The 21,224-nt window shown below is 37.8% G+C and overlaps 2 protein-coding genes and 1 long non-coding RNA gene across 8 annotated transcripts in view; 2 read left to right on the forward strand and 1 right to left on the reverse strand.

Annotated features, from left to right (window-relative positions):
* LOC148733788 (uncharacterized) overlaps positions 1 to 21,224 on the forward strand; it is a 270,303-nt gene that overhangs the window by 232,653 nt on the left and 16,426 nt on the right. The gene's annotated exons all lie outside the window — the stretch shown is intronic.
* On the reverse strand, positions 195 to 20,550 carry LOC111319962 (uncharacterized). 3 transcript variants are annotated; one of them, XM_088758355.1, is made up of 23 exons: positions 20,335 to 20,550; positions 18,392 to 18,603; positions 18,184 to 18,255; positions 17,618 to 17,686; positions 17,184 to 17,255; positions 15,984 to 16,055; positions 15,504 to 15,578; positions 15,094 to 15,168; positions 13,996 to 14,067; positions 13,755 to 13,829; positions 11,820 to 11,891; positions 11,401 to 11,466; positions 11,066 to 11,137; positions 10,551 to 10,622; positions 10,021 to 10,092; positions 9,455 to 9,526; positions 8,749 to 8,820; positions 8,392 to 8,463; positions 8,042 to 8,098; positions 6,512 to 6,717; positions 5,403 to 5,522; positions 3,030 to 4,541; positions 195 to 740 (listed from the first exon to the last, which is right to left on the reverse strand). In XM_088758355.1, the coding sequence occupies exons 2-23, from the start codon at positions 18,601 to 18,603 to the stop codon at positions 730 to 732; spliced, it is 3,270 nt and encodes a 1,089-aa protein (XP_088614481.1). In that variant the 5' UTR covers positions 20,335 to 20,550; the 3' UTR covers positions 195 to 729. The 3 variants fall into 3 exon arrangements, with proteins under 3 accessions (XP_088614481.1, XP_088614482.1, XP_088614480.1); XM_088758356.1 differs by lacking the exon at positions 195 to 740 and adding an exon at positions 749 to 1,000 and having other exon boundaries at positions 4,206 to 4,541; XM_088758354.1 differs by lacking the exon at positions 195 to 740 and adding an exon at positions 749 to 1,000.
* Positions 21,062 to 21,224, forward strand: part of LOC148733801 (uncharacterized) — an 8,983-nt gene continuing 8,820 nt past the window's right edge. Inside the window, exon 1 of the long non-coding RNA XR_016000645.1 lies at positions 21,062 to 21,224. This exon is cut by the window's right edge and continues 113 nt beyond it. This is a non-coding gene — a long non-coding RNA (uncharacterized LOC148733801).

The raw sequence follows: 21,224 nt of genomic DNA on the forward strand, positions 1-21,224 counted from the left end.
GGTATTTTTGCTGCGCGCGCCGTTGTCAACTGACGTTCCCTTCCTCTTGCTAAATCTGTCTAATTTGCGCTCGTGCGCTAGAGGTTAAAAAATTGTTAAAAACTGATTCAAACGCATTGCAGATTTTTAACTTATTTTTGTTTCTTCATGCTATTTGGTAGATTTTTTCCCTCCAAGAAATTCACAAACATGAAGCACGAAAATGTTACATTGTAATTAGCAAAACAAAAGAACCTTGCTTATGAGTAAAACATCCATTTTCAAACCTTGACTTAGTTATAAGACATTTTTAAGTTACCAAAATGTTATGAGTACTTCAGTAAAATTTTACTTGCAATTCTGGCTTAGAAAGTCTTGCTTAATTGTCAAGGTAACACCACAAAAAGTAATTTACAAACTCTTCGATGCGATTTGAATTAGGACTGAAAATATCATATATAGTCCTTGAATACCTAGCACATTATTGAAAATGTTTATGTCCCATTGTAAAAATAATAACATATCAACCATTTTCGTACTGAACAGTTCCTCGACACCCGTTAAGCGAAAGCGGCATCCTGGTAACCTGAAGTTCTTCATTAAGTAATGTCCAGACCTGTTCCTGCCTAGAATATACATGTCAAGTGACAGGCGAGTTTCCTATGTAGTGGAGGAAGGGAAAGTAATGCGTCTGAAGATTCATTAGGAAGAGCACGATGATACTTCATCAAGTCTTCTTAAAGGGTAAAGTTAAGCTATCCCTGGAGGATTAAAAACTAAAAACAAGCAGTCATTTAATATGTTTATCATTACAAAATGTTACGATATAGCAGTAACAACTGAAGTGTTTAGTCACTGGTAACTAAGAATCGTTCCTCAGTCAGAGGTTGGGTGAGCATTAAGTTTTTCCGTCTTCTCCGTTGACCTCCAAGGAATCTGTGATCACATATTTCTCAGAAACATCGCGCCGGGCAGAGGGAAATATTTCTCCATGCAGACTTCAGATGGACGAGGCCTTTCACTGTTAAAATGAAATATATCGGAAAAAAAAATATAACAATAATGATGGATAATCTCCTGGTAAGTATTCCGTAATTTTCATGTTTTTTCGGCTTCCTGAATGCACTAATCCGTTCAGAAAGCTACTGCGTGATGTACGAATATGATTATAGTGAGACTCCGGCCAAGAGTTGATTGAAAAGAGAAAGTTTATTCCTCGTTCACCGTCAAAGAGTAAATTAAACGCATCAGATTATGTAGAAGGTGATGAAAATGATGAAATGATGTAAATGCAAGTTCGACTAGAAGGAGAAATTACAGCAAAAATTATAATAGATCTAAGAAAATTGACAAACAGAATGAAAACGGAAAAAGGATTAACGACCTAAAGATATTTCCTCCTAATAACGTGAATGGGCCAAATAAAATAACGGCTGATTTTAAAACAAGAACTTGCCGTAAAAAAGGCCAACAGTGAATATATTATGCATTGAAAAACGAGAACTTAAAGTGTGATCAAAGGAGTCACGTGAAGATTAAGAGCGACCGTCCGTAATTATCGCCCGGAGGCGTGCAATATGAAAACATCGAAGATCCCTAAATTTTGCCAGAATATAGGTCTGGATGAACTATTTCTATAAAAAAAAAACACTTTTAATTCAATTGCATTTTTATTTTTCGCGATCGGCGGCAAAATCGGTTTTGTGGCTCTCACCGTCAGCTTCACGAGGTTTAGCCTGCCATTATTTGAACGTCGCTTGAAAATAAAATAAACAGTAAATGTGATCAAATATTTTCATAATGAAAAGAACATGTATATAAAAAATGTCTGAGGTGTTCTTTGTTCGATTCCGCTGCAATATAAATTTTTGGGGAATTTTTGTTTTTATCCAGTAATTCAATCATTTTGGCGACAAAAAAAGGACGAAATTGAGAGGGTAAAATCGCACCTTGGTACATGGCATGGGGTTCTATCAAGTTAACTCAGTGAAAGCTTACCCAAATTATGAATTTTTACGACCCCAGACAAAAGTGACTCGGAGATCAAATCACGCTATTATTTGTCACGCAATTGGATGTGAAAAATAATAAATGCCCACGTCTAAATCTCGTGAAGCTGACGGTGAGAGCCACAAAACCGATTTTGCCGCCGTTCGCGAAAAATAAAAATGTGATTGAACTCAAAGTATTTTTTCTAGAAATAGCTCATCCAAAGCAATATTCTGGCAAAGTTTGGGGATTTCCAATTTTTGCATATTGCACACCTCCGGGCGGTATTTACGGACGGCCGCTCTTTAGCTTAGGCCCTGTTTAGAAGCAGGTAGGGTAACCCTAGTGCTAGGGTTACCCTGGCAGGAGGGTTACCCTAACGCTCCCACATTTCTTCTTTTTTTCATCGACGTGTTTACAAGGCAGCTAGGGTTACCCTAGCACTAGGGTAACCCTAGCTGAGCGCTAGGGTAACCCTAGCTGCCTTGTAAACGCTCTGCTGGGGATAACTCGCCTACCCTGGACAACTTTTTACTTGTTTCCAGACCCTTTGAACATTGATGACAATGCGTGCGGTTACTAAGCATAGTTAAGTTGTCCCGGGTGGTAGATTAACCCTACCTGTGAAATTTTCGTTATAAACCCGGGCTATCTTTGACCCGCCCGCTAGGGTAACCCTAGCACAAGGGTTACCCTCCTTGTTTGTAAACAGGGCCTAAGGGTAAATTTTAAATCAAGAGTAGTACACGTACGTGAGAGGTCACGCACGTTTGAATCCTACATATCGAAGTGTCTAGGTGTATGAATGTGACTGGACCGAAATTTATCGCTGCTATGCTAGCGAACATAGACGTGTGGTTAAAAAAAAATAAGAAAATTAAGAATTAAAATAAATATAAGATAAAAATAATAACACTAAATGAAGAGGAAAAAAAAAAAACTTTCACCACACCATAGGTCTAAGATGGGTAGGTTAAAACCCGATTATTCATTGGAAAGAAAATGATAATTACGGAGGGAAATGATAAAGAGTTAAGGGCTGTTAAGAAATAAAACCTTACCCAGGGCTGTGAACAACACGAAGCTGTTCAGAACAACGAACAAGACATTCACAAAAATTGAATCGTTTCCTTCTTGATTTTGCTTGATGGTGGGCTGGGAATAAATTGCACCGAGGCAAACATTGAAGAATATTATCCAAAGCACAAAGGTTTGAAGTCCATCTTCAAATTTGCCTTTTATGGGCCGCACAAGAGTGTAAGCAATTCCTGATGCACTTGCTGCAACTACGGCAAAGCCAATTTGAGAATGACTTTCGGAACCAAACAACAGGACGACTGAAATGAGGGTCAGTTTGCGGTACATCTCAACTATCTCCCAGTACCAATATTTCTCTTTATAATTTTCAAAGAACACTTTAAAACCAAAAGCAATTTCTTCATCGGTGCCAGACTCGCGGTATTTGTAAATGGGAAACAGAAGTAACAGTGGAAAAATGACAGGGTATAATGCAAATACTGCTGCGATGTGCCAAAACGCGTTATGTCGAGTGGTGAAGCACCGGAGGGAATAATCAGCTTTGAGGAAAGATATGCAATCGTTGCCATGAGAGGTAAAACACACGTTCACACAGTTTCCAGGCAGGGGTAGGATGTTCATGATTTTCTTACTTGTCATTGGGTAAGACAACAGAAGAAATAGGAAGATGTTCCTATAACATGATTTCTTTATGGCTGTGATTTTCTGCAGCTTTTGGCTCATCAAGATATTCATGCTATTGATGTAAAGTTTCTTTAAGAATAGATACAGTAGTATCAAACAAACAACCGTAATGTTGATGGAAATGGCTACAACAAACTGGATGAATGGGTCCAATCGAAGTTGGGGATGTATGAAGCTTAATGGTGCAAACTGCAATATGTTTCCTTCAAAAAACTTCAAGTATTTTTCCATGGAAACAAGTACAACAGGCCACTGGACCCGTGCCAATGCCGAATAAATACCGGCGACGACTTGATAAAATCCAATCACGATTTTGGCACAAGACATGATAACATCTGCAACGGTACGATCGTCTTGGGTACGTTTTGAGTCTCCCCAAAGAACCAAGGCAAACAGAAGGACAAAGACGACAACTATTATCACACACGAGATGATTGTGATTAACACATAGGGACATTGCAGGCAGCTGTTAAATCGGAAATAGTGATTTTGAGAGCACATTGCACAAAGAGTACCTCGATATCCTGTGCTACAAGAAGAGTTGATTCCACCTTTACACGAGTCTGGATAGGGGCACTTGAGGGGCTTTGGCAACAGTCCTTCAAATATAGTGAAGTTCTTGTCGTATTCAGCTGCAGCGATGTGAGTGTTGGCCACAAATGTTGAGTATTTTGCCATTATGTCCGTGTTGTTCCACTTCCAAAAGTAACCAGGAGCCAATATTGCTGTGTCGTTTCTACAGTCCATTCCATGATCTGGAGCTAGCGTACAAGGGCCGAAACGATCCAAGCGGTAGAAATTATGAAGACATCTGCAAGCACGGTAACCAGCCGTCTGGTTAGTTTGGGTTCCTGTTGGGAAAAAGAGCAATGCATCCATATATGAAAGTAATCAATATTAGGGTTTTCGGTAATATCATCCAGGAGAAGACGATCAACTGCATCGGGTAGAAGATCCACAGTTTGAGTATGACTAGTCCAAGCCACATAAGTGTTAAGCAGTAGGTCTCACTATATATATATATATTTTTTTTTAAAATCCTTAGACATTTACACGTTGTCGAGGAAATAAAATAATGCCCCAATAGATAGAAAAGAATAAAAGCAATGAAAAAGAAGCAAAAGTTAATTTACAAAGTTAAAAGTGACTCTCCAGAAAGAAGTGTTGTTTTAACCCTGTGCAGCCTGACATCTCCACGCCTGACATCTCCTGCCTTTTCTCCATACTGTTCTCCATACGTTTCCTAAGGTGCTGACCAGGAGAATTTGCTTAACAATCAAGAGTTTCTTCAGTTGGTGATTGTTTCCTTTATTCTCCTAACCTTAATGAATGAATGATTCAGGGCTGATATTGTGAGGAGAAATTAGATACTTGTCACTCTTAGGGGTCAAGGGATTAAACTGCCGGGTCATCAGTCAGTGACCGGCACTTAGTGGGACACCTGTTAAATCTAATTTCTTCGGTCACGGGAAACGCAATACTCTTTTGGTGCGCATTTGCCTGCATTATGCACTAATCGCCGAGATTAATGTCTTGAAGAAAACTCCAATGAGGTTCGGGCATCAAAAGCTATGAAGAAACCAATGCGTTTGATTTGTTGAGTTGGAGGGACAGAAATGCACTATCTACTTCAATTTTTGTAATGGCGTTTGTTTCATAAGCATCGGCAATATTGCTTATTGCCTATTTGTAAACCTTGGTATGATCCTCACCATATGGACATGCGAAACAGTCAGTGGGAGATTTTCCTGGATGACGCGATTCTGAAACATATGTACCCGTGCTACAATTCTTACATCTTACTTGACCCATTTCATCTTGATAAAAGCCACCTGAAGTTAATTAAAAGAAACTTTATGATGAGAATGTCGTTTTGAATGTAAATACCTTCCTAAACTACAATTGGACTTGCAGGCGATCGATAAAGTTTATATATCGAAGGTCATACTGGCTACATCTAAAATATGTGTTGGGGGTGTACCGAACTTGTGGGGTACACTCTAACTCACGTACTCGAAAATTGTCCTTGACAAATCCTGTTTTATTCTCCTCCTCGTTTTCAAAACGTCTCTCTTGATTTCCGCTCTCACACAAAAACTAATTTCATCATCTCCCACGCGTCTCCTGTTACAGCCTCGTGATCTAGCCTACACGTTCTTATGCAACTTTCGCATTGCATCATCTCTAAAAGCGTCTCCTGTGTGCTTACCCAGTTTCCGTTCAAGGGGTAAAACGCAATATCTACCGCCTCGTAGAACTCCCCAAATTACACAAAGAAACTTTGAAGCAGGATATTCCGCGTAAGTTGTATCATGTTTGGGGATGAATAGATCGCTAATTATTGCTTTCTAAGATGTTTGATAAGAACAATCTGCTGATTCAAGAGCGAACATCCTTTTTAATTCTATGAAAATGATGCATTCTGTAGTTTTACAAATATTTTGTCCAGGATTACTTCAGAGCAACTCATCCTTTGTGTATTAAAATGAAAATCATTTCTTAACTTCTGAACTTAAATTAGATTTCTAACTTAGTATCAGCATCACTGAGTTCAATTTTTTGAACGGGAGGTTAAAAATTTTTATTTCTTAAGGAGTGTGACTCTTACAGAGAATAGTACTTCATATTGACTTTCGCTAGACAGGTTATAGTGAAATTTCCTGGACCGGTTTATGTTCACTGATTGCTCCCTAGACCGTCTCTGTTGCATCATTAAATAAAAAATAGCGATCACGTCATACTGCTTCGTCAATGTTTCACTAATTCAACTAATTATTTTATCTACAGAAAAATTAAAACAAATAAGATAAAACAGCATTACCTGCCGGACATGTTCTGCACGTGCCATTGCTATAGGTACCAGCCACGCAAAAGGAGCAGTTCAGACATGCGCCCCATAAGTACGGTCCATTAGGATAACAATCATCACATTTGAAGCCCGAATGTTCAAAAGACGTTAAAACCCGGCCACTTCCTGCGATTTTTGTGTTTAGAATTGTAAAGAACGATTCTGATGGGGCACAAATGCTTTTGAAAATAAAAGAAAACGGACATTTTTGGATCAGCGCACATATCACGATAAAATACATAAAAAAGAGATATCAACTCAAATTAAAAAAAAAAAAAAGAAATTCGGGCCGAGGAAATCCACAGTTCCTCTTTCCGATGCACATGATTTACCATAATAATCTTAATGCAGTAAATGGTTTGAACCCGGGGGTAACATGTGAAGGTGAAGTCTGATCGTTCGGGTGAGTGTAGTCCTGAGGAGGACTGTTGCCGGTGGTAGTGACTGACGTTTCGACAACCTGTGCAGAAGTCATCATCAGAGTCAAGTGAATGATTGTTGTCAGTAGAATGTTCTTATTCCAGTTCGTTCACTCTGATGATGACTTCCGCACAGGTTGTCGAAACGTCAGTCACTACCATCGACAACAGTCCTCCTCAGGACTACACTCACCCGGACGATCACACTACACCTTCACAATAATCTTAATGTCATGAATGTAAATCACACGCCTTAAGGGAACGAGATAACGAGCCTTTTTTTGCAAGAGGTTTATACAAACTTAGAAACTCCAGGAGCATAAATTTCCTTATTTATACAGAATTCACATAAAAGAAAACTGCTTACATAGATACCGTACCGCCTGCATGGGGATGACTGTCAACTGTCAAATGGCCAAAATATCAACCATGAACCGTCAAAAACGCAATATTTTTAGCGTCAACCGTCAAATAAGCAAGCTAATGTTAGCCGTCAAATGTCTCAGATATCCTTGGTTAAGAACTAAACTATTGTCTTACTTGGGGTCAAGCTCTGTCGATTATAAATATAAGTTCTGATATATCAAAAAAATACATCGATGTAAGTCCTTTAACTTCTAGTTGCGAGTAAAACTGGTTAGCGACATAACTGACTTCCGGTGTGGAAACACTTCAGGTGTCGTAAAACGTCAGTCATTTATTAATAAAAGGTGTTATAAACTAACAGTTCCTTAGAAACGCGTCATTATGAAGACTTGCAGCCAGATACCTTAAATTTAACTTTCAATCGTCAAAAGGGCTTAGTTTTAACCATCAATTGTGAAGTTGTCTCCCCCTTCCAATTGAGACCCTCTTTAAAGAACTTTTGTCTTTTGATATTTACGTCATCCATAAAAACCCTCGTGGGGACTACATAAGCGCAATGTCTTGGTTTGCCTTACTTCTCAAGACTCGAGATAATCAGAGCGTGCATTATACTAGCTACATACCTAACCGGGGAAATTGTATAAAAGACCGTCACCACTTTATTCCTTTAATCAGAGAAGACCATTCGTAGTATGACTGCAGCATAACAGTTACTTACATACGAGCAGTGTAGTTTCCTGGAATAAATCCCTCGAGAATTTTGCAAGAAACTGCACTGGAAACAAAGTTTAAATTTTTTTATAAGTTGCATCGGATAAAATTTTGATAAAGGTAACATTTATTCAGTCTTAAACTTACACCTTAAACTGCCCTAACACAGTACAACCCTCGATAGCTGCCTATGATATACATCTCAAATAAAATGAGATGTGGAACACTGAAAGCTATAAAATATTTTAATCCTTGAAAAATTAACCAATATTCATAAGATGAACAACTGGAAAATTTACCACACCCATAAATCATTGGGGCAGATTTATTGTAAGGGTATAACTTTTCATTCTTTACATTTTCATGCCTGGTATCATATCATGAAACATTTCAAGTGGCAGCATCGTCAATGGGTTGTCAAAAATCGTCCTGAAACAAAAATAAAAGTTTGACATATATTGATAACGCCAAGAAGTTCCTATTTTAGACAAATAGAACAAGAAAATTAAGAGCTGGTTATTAATTTCCCTATGATTAATGCATTATAATAGCTAACAAACTGAGGGCTAGATTTTTTATATCAATAAATATTTTACCGAATTGTCGGGATCCTCTCCGCGTTTCAAGTTTTTCAAGTCAAGCGTTGACTTGCGATATGTATAATTCCGGAGCAATAACACGTTAAGATAGTGGAACGTTGATTTAACAACTTACAATGTTTGAAGATGAGATAAGCCATTGAAGGGGTTACCATTTATTTGCTTGATTTTGTTACTGTGAAGAAACCTGGGAACAGCAATGCATACCACAGATTAAATCACATGAATATATCCATTCCTGACACTCTTATTGGTTTTGTCTTTTTTCCGTAAGTGTTCCGGCACTTTTTAAACAACATAACACATTAGAGAACTCGTATCTAATGGAGATTGTTGTTCATCAGTTTATGAAGGTAACAGTTACTAGACTGTCCACCTTTGTCCATCGTTATTAAGTCATTCTAAACGGCTATAAACAAATCATATTAAGTAGACTGAGTTTTGCATTCAAGAGATGTTACATTCTAAGAGTTGACAAGATTTCTTTCTTCGTAAAATTTGAAAAATTCCCAGTCAACATCGGGCAAAACAATAACGAGAATTATAATATGACAATTATAAGAATACTAGTGACGAATCTAGAACTGAGACTTACAGAGAAAATAACCGTTAAAGGCTGTTGAGTAACAATGAGAAAAACCATTTTAAGTTTGAGAAGAAACAGCGTATTAAAGATACCGACTTCTAATGAGCAACGTGTTCTTTGAGCAGTTTCCGTATTTATGCTGAAGCATATTTTCCGTAAATTACTAAGCATTTATCATTTGTTGAGCGCTATTAGTCACACTCAATTGTATTAATTTTTTTTGTAAGTTACTCACAAGATTTCTAGAGTAGTAGCATTGGCAAATGCATTATCAGGGATTACTCTCAGGTTGTTGCCCATCAATCCTCTGTTATGAATAAAACAAGAAATACACGGACTGTTATGATTGCTCTAAGGCTTATGAGTTGCAACCAGTTCGTAGACGGTATAGCAGTGTCAAGTTTACGAAGCTAATCCTCCTAAGAATACCTTTGTCGCTGGCTGAAGTAGTTCAGACCTCACTATGTGTGAAATAATCAATATCTGTTTGCTTCATGGTACAAAAATATTTCCCTATGATTGATAAATATCCTTGTATGACACATGTACAAGATATTTCTAACAGGAACCTGGTTTAAAGTTTAGACTCTCACAAGAAATCACCTTCCTCTCAGTATGCCCGAGACTTGGTCTAAGAATTTAATTGTCAATGATTAGTTGTGTAAAATATTAATGTAACTGGTATTCATTTGTCGAATAAAAAATGTTCTCTTGACGGATTATAAAATATACAAAAAAAATTTAGGACCAAGAACATCTCAGTATGTAGGTAATATGTGTATGAAGCATCTTAAAACTTACAGGAGACGCAGACCTTTTAGTCCGGTAAATGTGCTTGGGCTGATGTCTGTGATGTTGTTAAAATTTAAATGCCTTTAGGACAAGCAAAAATAGAAATAAAGAAACGTTAATTCCCAACGAGTTTTTTCTGGGCACATACTGAGTCCCACCACTGAGTGTCAAAAATATTGTTGTGTTGTGAATCTTACTGAATAACGGCGATTAGTTGTCATGGCATCTTTACATGTGCGACTTCGAATTCTCCTAAGCTTCATACCATAGACTTTTTCAACCTTCCCACTGTACTTTTTCTTTTTTACGATTCACTGTCACTCCATATAAATACATTCTCCGCTGTTTGTTTACCTCATCGACCACCTTTAGAATGCTGCATAATTTCTAAAGAGCCCTGCTTAATTCGTAATACCCGAGCAATTTCATGTTATTAAGGTTACCTCTAGATCAGATTAGATTAGAAATGTTGGACAAAGCATTTCATTATCATTAATGTTATTGTATTATTGTAAGAGTAAATAACTTTTTTAACCTACAAGATTGCTAAGTTCTTGCATCCACTGAAAGCCCCTTCTGGTATGTATTGAAGCTTGTTGAAGGAAAAAAAACTTAAGCGAACATTTCAAAGTTTATCTTATAAAAGTACGAAATGATAATGATGATAATATTAGTAATAACAGTGACAATGATATCTATAGTAATAATAACAATAACTTATGATGATGATAACGACTTTATCAAAGCATCTCCACGTAGTTACTACGTCGGCCACAAGAACTCCGCGATTAAGATTTTGAGAGTTTCAAGATATTTTCTTACATCAAATCTAAAAACAAAACAAAATGAAAACCGTACAACTCCTTAGGGATAGGAGTATAACATTAAAGTGATTTAATGCACGCTCATGAGGATATCATTTAAAATGCTCTAACATTGAGTGTATTGGGAGCCTCGTCGAAGCACATGCTTATAAAATAGATTGACTATATGATAAACTTAAGAAAAAATGCATGAATATGTGTTTCATGAATGCGAGTTTTGTTGAGCTTACAGTGAAATGAGCATAGTTAAGTTCCGGAAGTCATCCCTATCAATTGTTTCAATTTCATTCCCAGAGAACATCCTAGAACACAATAAAAGTATTTTCAACAGCTAGATTGAATGTTGTCTAAAATAATGTCTGTGCACTGACATATTTCATTTTGCATACAGTTAAACCACCGGTTTTCTGTTGGCCGTCCGACCCTCTTCCCTATTCTCATGAGACGGGGAGACTTTCCTTGTAATAGGAAAAGGCTGCAGGTCTAGAGTTCAATGAATGAGACAAATCCGGATGACTCTCCGGTGTTTAGTACAGTACTATAACCGAGAAGAACTCAAACTCACATAGCTCCCGGCGCCTTAATTCCAGGTAGATCGGGCACAGATCTCAGCTGATTGTTAGATAAGTGTCTAAAATGTAAATCCAAATAACATACTACTAAAAGATGGTAAAGGTGTATGCATCGGAAATGCGAAACAATGATCTCATGAAGCATCTCTCTTGGCAGTCTCCTTTATCTTCAATGCAAAGGCTACACTTCGAGATCAAGGCAACGAAAAGCAAATTTAAACTATATAGGGATTGACATATATCTCAGCGAGAGTACTTCAAATTGGGTGCAAAGGCACTTGTCTTAACCATGCAGCAACTAAGATTTAGCTATTCACATGGTTTTAAACATTAAACCTCGGCTCTTTTTTTGATAACCACCATTCATTTGCGGGCCTTCATTTTTTTTATGAGCATGTCATTTCTTACTTACAATTCTTGTATCTTTGTGAAGTTCTTGAATGTGCCATCCTCTATTGTTCTAATTTGGTTTTCATCCAGGTGCCTATGGAAAGAGGAGAGCTGACAATTGAATCGATCAAGCTAAAGGGAAAACAGGAGACCCGCTCATTCTAAGTATCAGAGGTTTTAAAAATCGCTATCGAGCTGCAAACTCACGCAGCCTCTGTCCCTCATTTTTCTTGAACAAACACGAGCTTTCTCAATGGCTTCTTTGATGTAGCCTGTGTCGCAGACAGTCTAAACCGGCGGTGTAGTCCGTCCGCGCAACGGCTTCTGGTATCCCGCAGTCTTTATATCTATTTCTGATCGGCTTGTTTCTTACGCCATGTGTGATTGGATGATTCTTGCGAAAGCGATGACGCAATTGTTTCGTAATGCTAAAACTGATTTTGTTCATGGGTTTCCCGTGTTTATTTGTACAACTATAAACATCAAAACTACTTTGAGTTGGAATTGAGATGTCTACAGTTACCGACGATTGTTGGAAAATCGGCAAAACAAATCTAAGCTGTGAGAGCAACTTGAAATCGATATTCTTCTACCTGAATAGGAAACCTTGCTCCGCTATGTAAACTGTTATGGAGAGCGCCCATATTTTTCTAGAGTGCGTTGCGTTACGTAATTATTAAAAATAGAACGAAGAAGTTTCTAGAACATTTAGTCATGATGACTAAGCGAGAACTTTAAGGAGAACCTTCTAGAACCGTGACTCAGCATATTTTTGTTATGATGTAATCATAGTGTAATGTTTCTAAAAATAGCAATATTACAGATCTCTAGAACATTCTAGAACTTTTCTGAAATATATATAAGGAGTCACGCTAGCTTAAAGAGAGAGTCCTTTTAGTGAGCTATAACTGCTGTTGCGAAGAGCCCAGAGGAGCGAGAGCCGGACAGAGTTGTTTACTGGAATTGAAAGCCGTGCGGAAGGCTACGTGAGAGAAAGAATTACGGACGTCGACAGTTTGTTAAAGATTTCCAAGAGAACTGTGAGTTGTGCGGTAGTACACTGAGATTTAAGTGATATTATTTGTAAAGGGCTCTAAGTTATAAGGATACTGATTGTATTAGTATTTATATCGCTCCGTAGCTAAGTGAAAAAGATAGTTATTGTACTGGTTGTCGATATCGCTTCGTAGTTATTACGTCGGTCAATAAAGTAGTTGAGTTGTACGAGTTATATCTTTCTGGCGGTTTGGAAAATACCGTAACAAAACCAAGGGGTATATAAAACTCATTTCCAATGAAAACAGCACAGGAAGCAGGATATTTGGAGAAAAAATAATCTTACAATAATGATGATGATGATGATGATGATGATGATGATGACGATGATGATGATGATGACTAGGACAAGGACAAAGACGATAACTATGTCGAGGATGATGATGGTTAAGCCTGGAGACAGGAAAGGGACGATAGAGGTAATGCATGACGCCAGATTGCGGTGGCTATAATAAGGATTATTGTCACGCTGATGAGTTTGGTGATTTAGCAAAAGGACGTAATGAAATGGGGAGTTGCTGATAAAAAAAAAAATAAATAAATAAAATGACACCATCACATATGTACAAATGAGGGTAAATAGGGCTTTTTTGATTTCTGGACCAATAACGGGTGTTTTTAAGACAATGTAATGTCACTCTGCTGACCACCTCTCGCCAATTGCATACCTATCACGGTAGCACAAAGTGAAAGATTACGTATGTTGTGATCAATCAAATTTGCTGGTTTGATGAAAGGCTTTCAATCCTATTCGGGATTTCAGTGCTAGGGCTCAGAGGTTTATGCCCATTCCCTTGACAATGAAATGGCGTTAAACGAGACTAATAAATGACAGGTAATCAGAACGTTTAAGGGCTTTTCACTTATCCTCGACAAAATCAAAGTATTATCAGTGACTTACAGAACATAAAGCTTATCAGATGGTCCTTCAAGGGTGGCTTTTTGTAAGTGTGACAAGGAATTACTCGCCAGATGACTGCAAGATAATAACAATTATTTTCAAATACCCAATGCCAGAAATGGTGTTTCCTGAATTGAAATGTAGCTTTGAGTTAATGGCAAAACACCAATTTTGTTAAATATAAGGATTGCAATAAAGGAAAAACTTAAAGGTGTACAATTTTTGTTGTAAAGAGACTTACAGGTGTGTTAGATTTCCCATGGCTTTGAAGGTTCCTCCATCAATGTGTGCGAGACTACACTCGTTCAAGTATCTTGCATAATAGAAAATTTAGAAAAGCAAGGAGAAGTGTATCCATAAGACATCATAGGAGTATGCAGACGTAAATATATTTCGCACAAATCATTAAAGAGTAGATAAAAAATAATTTTCCTCGTCCGGCCCCACTCGCGCATTCCCATTGAAAACAACTCTGAGTAAAAGCTAACGAGTTCAGGGCCGGACAGGTTGACATAAGCCGGTCCTGAAAAAATCGTCTAGCCCTGCTGCCCTCGCGTCGCTTTGCCGCAAAAGCGTAAAGGAAAACAACACTGAAGAAGAAGAGTCGTGTTTTTCAAGGAATTAGGGGTTTCTTGTCAATGCTCTGATTGCATAATTTGTTTGTGCTCGTGTGGCTGCGTGTGCCCCATCTACCGCGTCCTATTAACGTTGACATTCTCGAAACTTAGTGGTCAAATTATAAAACGCTCGTTGATTGACTTTGATCGAGCCAGACAGGAAAATATTTTGGCTCTCAGTCTTTTGCGACTGACCTCGTTTACGTCGGTCCGTTACATCATTACCTCGAGCCAAATATTTTACCGTTCGGCCCTCCCACTCGGTCAATAGGTACATAATCCATTTTTGTGCATGATATAAATTCAACACAATTGAGAATCGTCCCCTTCAATATCCTCTAAAGCTTTTTTTTTACCGCTTCCTTTCCTACTAGTGATAAATAGACTGTTGTGGAATAAATTAATCACAACTGAGATTTACACTGTGGGGTACTATCGTTCGTGTCTTTGATTAGACGAACGATGTATTTTGACAGTCGTTCGCTTCCAATCTACGAAATGTGTCGGCTAGTAAGAAAAAAACTAAGGAGTAAGTAAGAAACTATGAAATAAGATGGAAAGTGCTTGAACGAATTTATATTCACTTGTTTCCGCCAATGCATAAAAAACTCAGTCGTTTACTGCCCTCACTCGATCGTTTTTCTTTTTTGATGCATCGCAACTCGTCGATAAAAATCGTTTCTGAGCACTTTCCTTGAAATAATCTCTATTTATTAACTTACAATTTCTTCATATCACTAAAACCAGAAAAAGTGTCCGAAGTTAAGTTTGGCCCAATCGGATTTCCAGTGAGATCTCTGCGGAGATGATGGAAAGTCACTCTTAGTGAATAGATATAGATGTTTTGTCTCAGCTAAGATCGTGACGTTCTGACCGCATACTGCTGTTCCTCATCAAGCGATGAAATGGAATTGTTCTAAAGCATGATGTTCCGTTGCGACAAAGCGATTTTTTTATTTTCATAGCACGGTTCTTTGTTATCTCGGGTGAAAACAATGCATCCATCTTCCGTGAGTTATCTTTCTTCTCTATTTTTGCAGAAAACGACAACTATTTCGAGAACGTTAACGATAACTAAAACGAGGAAGGAAAGTAGTTTAATCTTGACTTCAGTTTCCATGGATATACTTACAAGTAGAAGACGCTTTTTAGTCCTTTTGAGAAGACTTTGAACGCACTCAGTGAAATATTGTTGCCCGCTAGAAATCTGAGAAATAAAAAGTGCTAACTACATGTAGTTAATTAGTTTATTCCGACATAATCAGAGTAATGCCTATGTTCCGATGGCTCGTCCTTCTTGTACTCTTCGCCCATGGATGCATGCTGCTGAGGCATGAACTGATGTTTACAAAATATGTTATCGTTTGTCCCTTTCACGATTATTCGTAGTATTCCGTGAAATATACCACGGTTTCGTTCAATCTGCTATTGTAAAGGAGGGAGTAGTGGGAGGGGCTTTACATTGACGTTTTACCGAAACCATGCTACATGATGTAACCTGAATAGATTTGTCATATTATTTTCTTATTTTCCTCTCTTCGTTTTCTAGATTTTAATGTTCTGGTTGCTATTGTTCATAATTATTGTCTCGAATTAAAAACACTATACCCACATTCTTTTTAGCCTCTTCAAATTTTGGAATGCGCTCTGCGGAATATGCTCCAAAAGGTTCTGTTGAAGGTTTCTGACGAGAAAGCAATGCACTGTCACGTGTATGAGTAAAAAAGCCATGCAAGGTTGAAGTCTATGAGTCAAAAGAGAATTATGACTAAAACTTTATTCAGAAGTGGTTCTAGCAGATTTTACTGCCTCTCATTCTCTCAAGAATTGTGACGCGAGTTATATGGAGGTAGCGAAAGGGTCAGGGAGAGATGGAGTTCTACAAAAAAGTACATTTTTTGGATGCTTCATACATCCAAACGCATTTCCTTACCGATGCTAACAATATGCCACGATTAACCCATCACGTGTACTTTCTTTTCCCAAAACGGGTCAGGGTCCATGGAGCATCCCAGCCCACAATTTGCAGTATGAATGAGAGTTCCCCCCCCCCACCCCACCCCTCTTACTTCAAATTATCTTAAGGGCTTCAATCATCCTTGGGAACCTCCTAAAGGCGAGTATAACATAGAGATACTCGAACTGTTTTCCTTTATCAATAATTTGCAGTTAATTGTGAGGATTCCCTTATTATTCTGAAGTTTATGAACTTCGGTGTGATGTGCAACATTACCGTCCCTTTCTGACAATAAATAACGGTAAACAGTGGATTTCTATAGCGCCAAATCCATTGGCTTATTCCACCTTACAAAACTTCAGGGGAACTTTGATCAGGCTCCATTGAGTATTTTGAAATTCTTGAAGGAGATTTTTTCACATGCGTTTTCAGAATTTTGAACCTGAGCTGACCCATTCTCAATCATATTCCTCACTCCGAAGAAAACTTCAGCTCAAGCTATCAACAGATGATAAAAAAGATTCTTGTGAGTGATGTCCTCAGTTTTACAGTTTTCAAGCATAAAATTACGCTATTCATCGAAACATTACAACATCAACTCCGCCCTCTCAGCTATGCAACGAAATGATCGCTTTTTATGTTACTGTGTGATGTGTGATACAAAAATATTCTATGCCTCAGAAATTAGACAATTATGTACAATCAAGTTCGCTGCTTTTCGGATTTAAAGTTTAAACCACTTTTAATAGGTGGAGGCTGGTTTCGATTGAAAAACACTTTAAATCTATAGAAATCTAGAGAATCGCTTTCCCTTGTACAGATATGATTACCCTTTATTTTAAGTTGTCTACTTACAAGTAGTCTAATCTCGTCAGATTTTGAAACGCTTTCTCAGGTATAAATTTCAACATGTTGCATGATAAATCTCTACGAAGAAAAAAAATCTCAGGGAATTGTAGTACATAGTGATGCTCACGTGCGGAAACGAATGCAAGTGATGTAATACACTCGGGACCTATGGATTTGCATGCATGTAGCGTATCTATAGCGTGTATTTAATTTTTTGTAGTAGCTCTTTTTCGGTCAAGAGTAAGTGTGTAAGGGACGTGAATAAACAGTTTTCAACTTAACCGCGGTGTACTGCAGGAATGAGTGCTAAATTAAGCAAACGAAAGGAGGCGCGAAGGCTGTTAGGATCTTCCTACCTCTTTTTAAAATTCTACAAGGTAAGATACATGGTACATTACACTAATGGCATTTATATATTTACAAATCCAAACTATACGTACATCCTAGTTAAGTTTGGAAGATGGAAGGTGCTCTGAGGAAAGGTCGTCAACTTGTTTCCTGAGAGAGATCTATAAGTTAAAAAAATAAGAATAACTTTCTCAATTATTTGATTTCAAATAGTAAGTGAATTAATGATTGAAAAAGGCTGGTACTTAGTAATAAAAAAAAATTAAACGAACAAATAAAAACTATGCAAGGTCATCTCAATAACAAAAGCAATTTAACAGCCACAGAGAACTATGAGTTCTGTTTAGTGGTACGCTGCACGTGTCTTTGAAGCTTAACCAAATGAACACTGCACTTTACTTTTGATATTTTGTCCAAGAAATGGCTTATCGCTGCAAAAAAGCAAAGAAACAGGCTAGAGATGCGAGATTGGCTAAAGCTTACTCGATGCTACGACGGAGCCTGATTAGTTCTTTAAATAACAGACAACATGCGGCGAAGCTGGAGAAAAAACTCACGATGTCTGAATCGTTAAGTCACTATTATTTCTTATTTAACATGCACTTATGAAACGGTTATTAAACATTGATAAAAGAGCGAGCTTCTTTCGATCACATACATTTTCTTGAGCATTGTCAGATTTCTGAAGGTAAATTCTTGGATCGAGCTCAGTTGATTGCCTGACAAATCCCTAAATAGGAGAAAAATTGATAAGGAAGCTGTGTAGCACAAAATGATTGATTAGAAAGGAAGGTTATCGATTGTCTTTGTCTTTCAGTTTCGTAACAAGATGTTGTACAAAATCGTAGTTGCACGACGGTACTCACAGTATTGCCGTATTGGGTGGAAGGTCACGTGGTACGTGTTTAATTCCTCCGCACTTAATACTGATTCGATGTTGGCCAAAAGATTTGCACTGACAACTTCCTGGATGAAAATCTTTTGGACAACAGAGCCCAAAGGCCATGAGCCAGTGCAACAAAACTAGAGGTGTCAAAGGATTGCATGTCAATAACCGGATTGAAGATGCTTTCCCCATCTGCTCAAACGAAACAAAAATATATCCATTAAAAATTAACAAACTGAATGAGATATCCACTGTATACCATAACGTATGATTTTCGAGATATGCAGTTGCAAGTTTGAAATACCTGGAGTGAACCTGTATTGTTCGAACGCTTATTTCTACACATGCACATATAATTTAAGAATCACTTTTATTTCGAGCAATCCGGTAAAATATGGCTTACATCACATGAATGAAATCTACATCATTGATCAAAAAGTAAGAACTTATATCTCTCAGGGAATTCGCATGTTTTCTGCATGTAAATAGGTTTCGAGCTTTTTCATCATGGGGTGTTAAACGAGACGGCTGTGTAATGTATGTTGTGGTTTCATACCAATCGATCGTAAAAACCGTGTTGGAAGACTGCTTATGAACGGAAATATAGGACGAAGCTCTTTCTGGTCCTTTCTAATAAACTGGGTCTTTATTCAAATCTTTGAACGAAGAAAAAATTTCAGCATAAAGTAAATTCAAGCGTCGCCTAAATTACCCACCACTTAACAATTGGTTCATGCTTTAGCGTGCACTATCGAGTTATGGAACACGCGGGAAGTTTGGAGAGCACGAAAGAAGCGTAAGAGTTGCCCGAGGCAATATCCGAGGGCAACTCTAGCTTCCTGAGTGCTCTCCAAACTTCCCACGTGCTCCATAACTCGATAGTGCACAGCTGAAAGCATGAACCAATTATTGTAGAACATAGCCGGTGGAATTGTGCATCAAATGCGACGCGAAAAACGGACAACAATATCAGTTGAAGCGAATCGTGACGGCGCTGATGCCGAGTCTCCTTTTCCTTTGTTTTTCTCTTTTTCTGCCTCATTTAAGAACTCTAGTCCATGGGAAAAGGTCGAAACATTGTCTTCGTTTTCGGAATAGCAGGCCGAGTTTCTGTTTGTATCCATTATTGTCGCGAAATGTATTATTTTTCCCCGCACTAGCAATGGCCGCTCGCGCGAAAATAAAATTTTTCTGGCGAAGTCGGATTTGTTGACGCTATCAGCGTGCACTATCGGGATTTTGTCCACGCTTACGTATAATGAATTTGATTGCGCGACTCTGCTAGCTATGTTCTAATATATGTTGGAAAATAATGGTCAGAATTAGAAAGAAAGCCAATGTTACTTCATTACGGCTTTAAGCGGGTCTGCTTTCACGCGATGTCAAAGGTGCAAAACAGATATCATTCTGCCCAATTATTTTTAAATCGTCAAACCGTCTGAAAAATGAAAATTTAATTTCAAAAGAGTTAATGAACCTGGCTTCGATAAGTTAACTTGTTTTACATCCATAGACGTTTTTACCAAGATAAAAGATTTAAATTTCCAAGTTAATCAGCCTTAATTGTGAGCCTTAATTGTTGCTCAGCCTTAATTGTTAGGTTACCCAAGCCTACTTCATCCCTGACTGCAATATGTAAATGAAAGAACGAAGGGTTATCCAAACAACAGCTTCGGAAGGGGAAAGAACAGCTTCGAGACGTTTCCCTCTCTCTTGAAACTAGTCTAAATGACCTGATTAACTGGGCAATTATTATGCATTAATGGAATTTCATTTACGTTTATAATTACATTTTGCTTAACCAGCACATAATCAGCACAACTACAGGGTTTCATTGCCATTTCTTTCAGGTTATAACTTAAATATGAAAAATCTGAATATTAAATACAATACTTAAAGTTTGGCGAAGATATAGTTGCACACCTGTAACGACCAGTCAGGAAGAACACATCCAATAGCTTCTACGGTTGAAGAGGCGCGGATATTTTCGAATGTTTGAGCTTTTTCAGGGTTTTACCAGAGCGAATTCGTATAACCCGTTCGTTGCACGCATACGTGTAGTGCTTATGAACATACTTGCCTTTATTCAGATTTTTGTGACTTTAAAATCCTAACCCTTTCTAGCACTGGTTGATTGAATAAAAGTTCCCAACTGTGCTTAATTGTTCTTCGCAATTGCCTATAACGAATGGTTCATTTGCATATAGCGAAAGGGCCATACGAATTTGCAATGTTGAAAACTGAAAGTAACTTGAAATCCTAAAATTAACAAGTCTCTTAGGAAATTTAGACTCTTGATTTATTTACAAGCTTATTAACAGCCGCTAGTTTTCATGATAGTACCAAATAGACAAATAAAGCAATTTATAGTTTTCGTCTTGTTAGTGATGAAAAAAAAAAAGGAAAGACAAACGTTTTGAACAAAGTTCGTTCCACATGACATGACCATCGTAAGAACACAATGATCGAAAGTGATTGCACGTAGACAAACAAAAGAAACTGAAAAGAAAGGTTTCTTGGGGTTTTCCCTCTTAGCTGAAAGCAAAGGGAAAGGAATTAGCGTTTCAGCTGTTATATCGTGTAAACGAGAGCTCGTTCTGCATGACCTGGCCCTTGTAAGAAAATAACAATCGAAAGTGATTGCAGGTATGCAAACAAGACACTGAAAAAGACCGTTTCCTAGAGTTTTTCCCTCTAGGCTGAAGGAAAGAACAAAGGCTGTGAGGTTTCAGGTGTTTCATCGTGCGATATAGTACGTAAAAGCGCATTAGAAGTCAATGGATATGGTTTATTGTTCACCAGTACCCACCAGG

This window comes from Stylophora pistillata, chromosome 4 (assembly GCF_964205215.1).
Source record: "Stylophora pistillata chromosome 4, jaStyPist1.2, whole genome shotgun sequence".
Lineage (NCBI taxonomy): Eukaryota > Metazoa > Cnidaria > Anthozoa > Scleractinia > Pocilloporidae > Stylophora > Stylophora pistillata.

Bases quoted from the DNA above. Each gene is read 5' to 3' on its own strand.
- LOC111319962 (XM_088758354.1), bottom strand. From the start codon at position 18,603: ATGGGGAAAGCATCTTCAATCCGGTTATTGACATGCAATCCTTTGACA. The intron at 4,542-5,402 runs GTGAGGATCATA...TTTTCCCAACAG, and splicing joins CTGTTTCGCATGTCCATATG to GAACCCAAACTAACCAGACG. The intron at 1,001-3,029 runs GTAAGGTTTTAT...TCATTTTAACAG, and splicing joins CGTGTTGTTCACAGCCCTGG to TGAAAGGCCTCGTCCATCTG.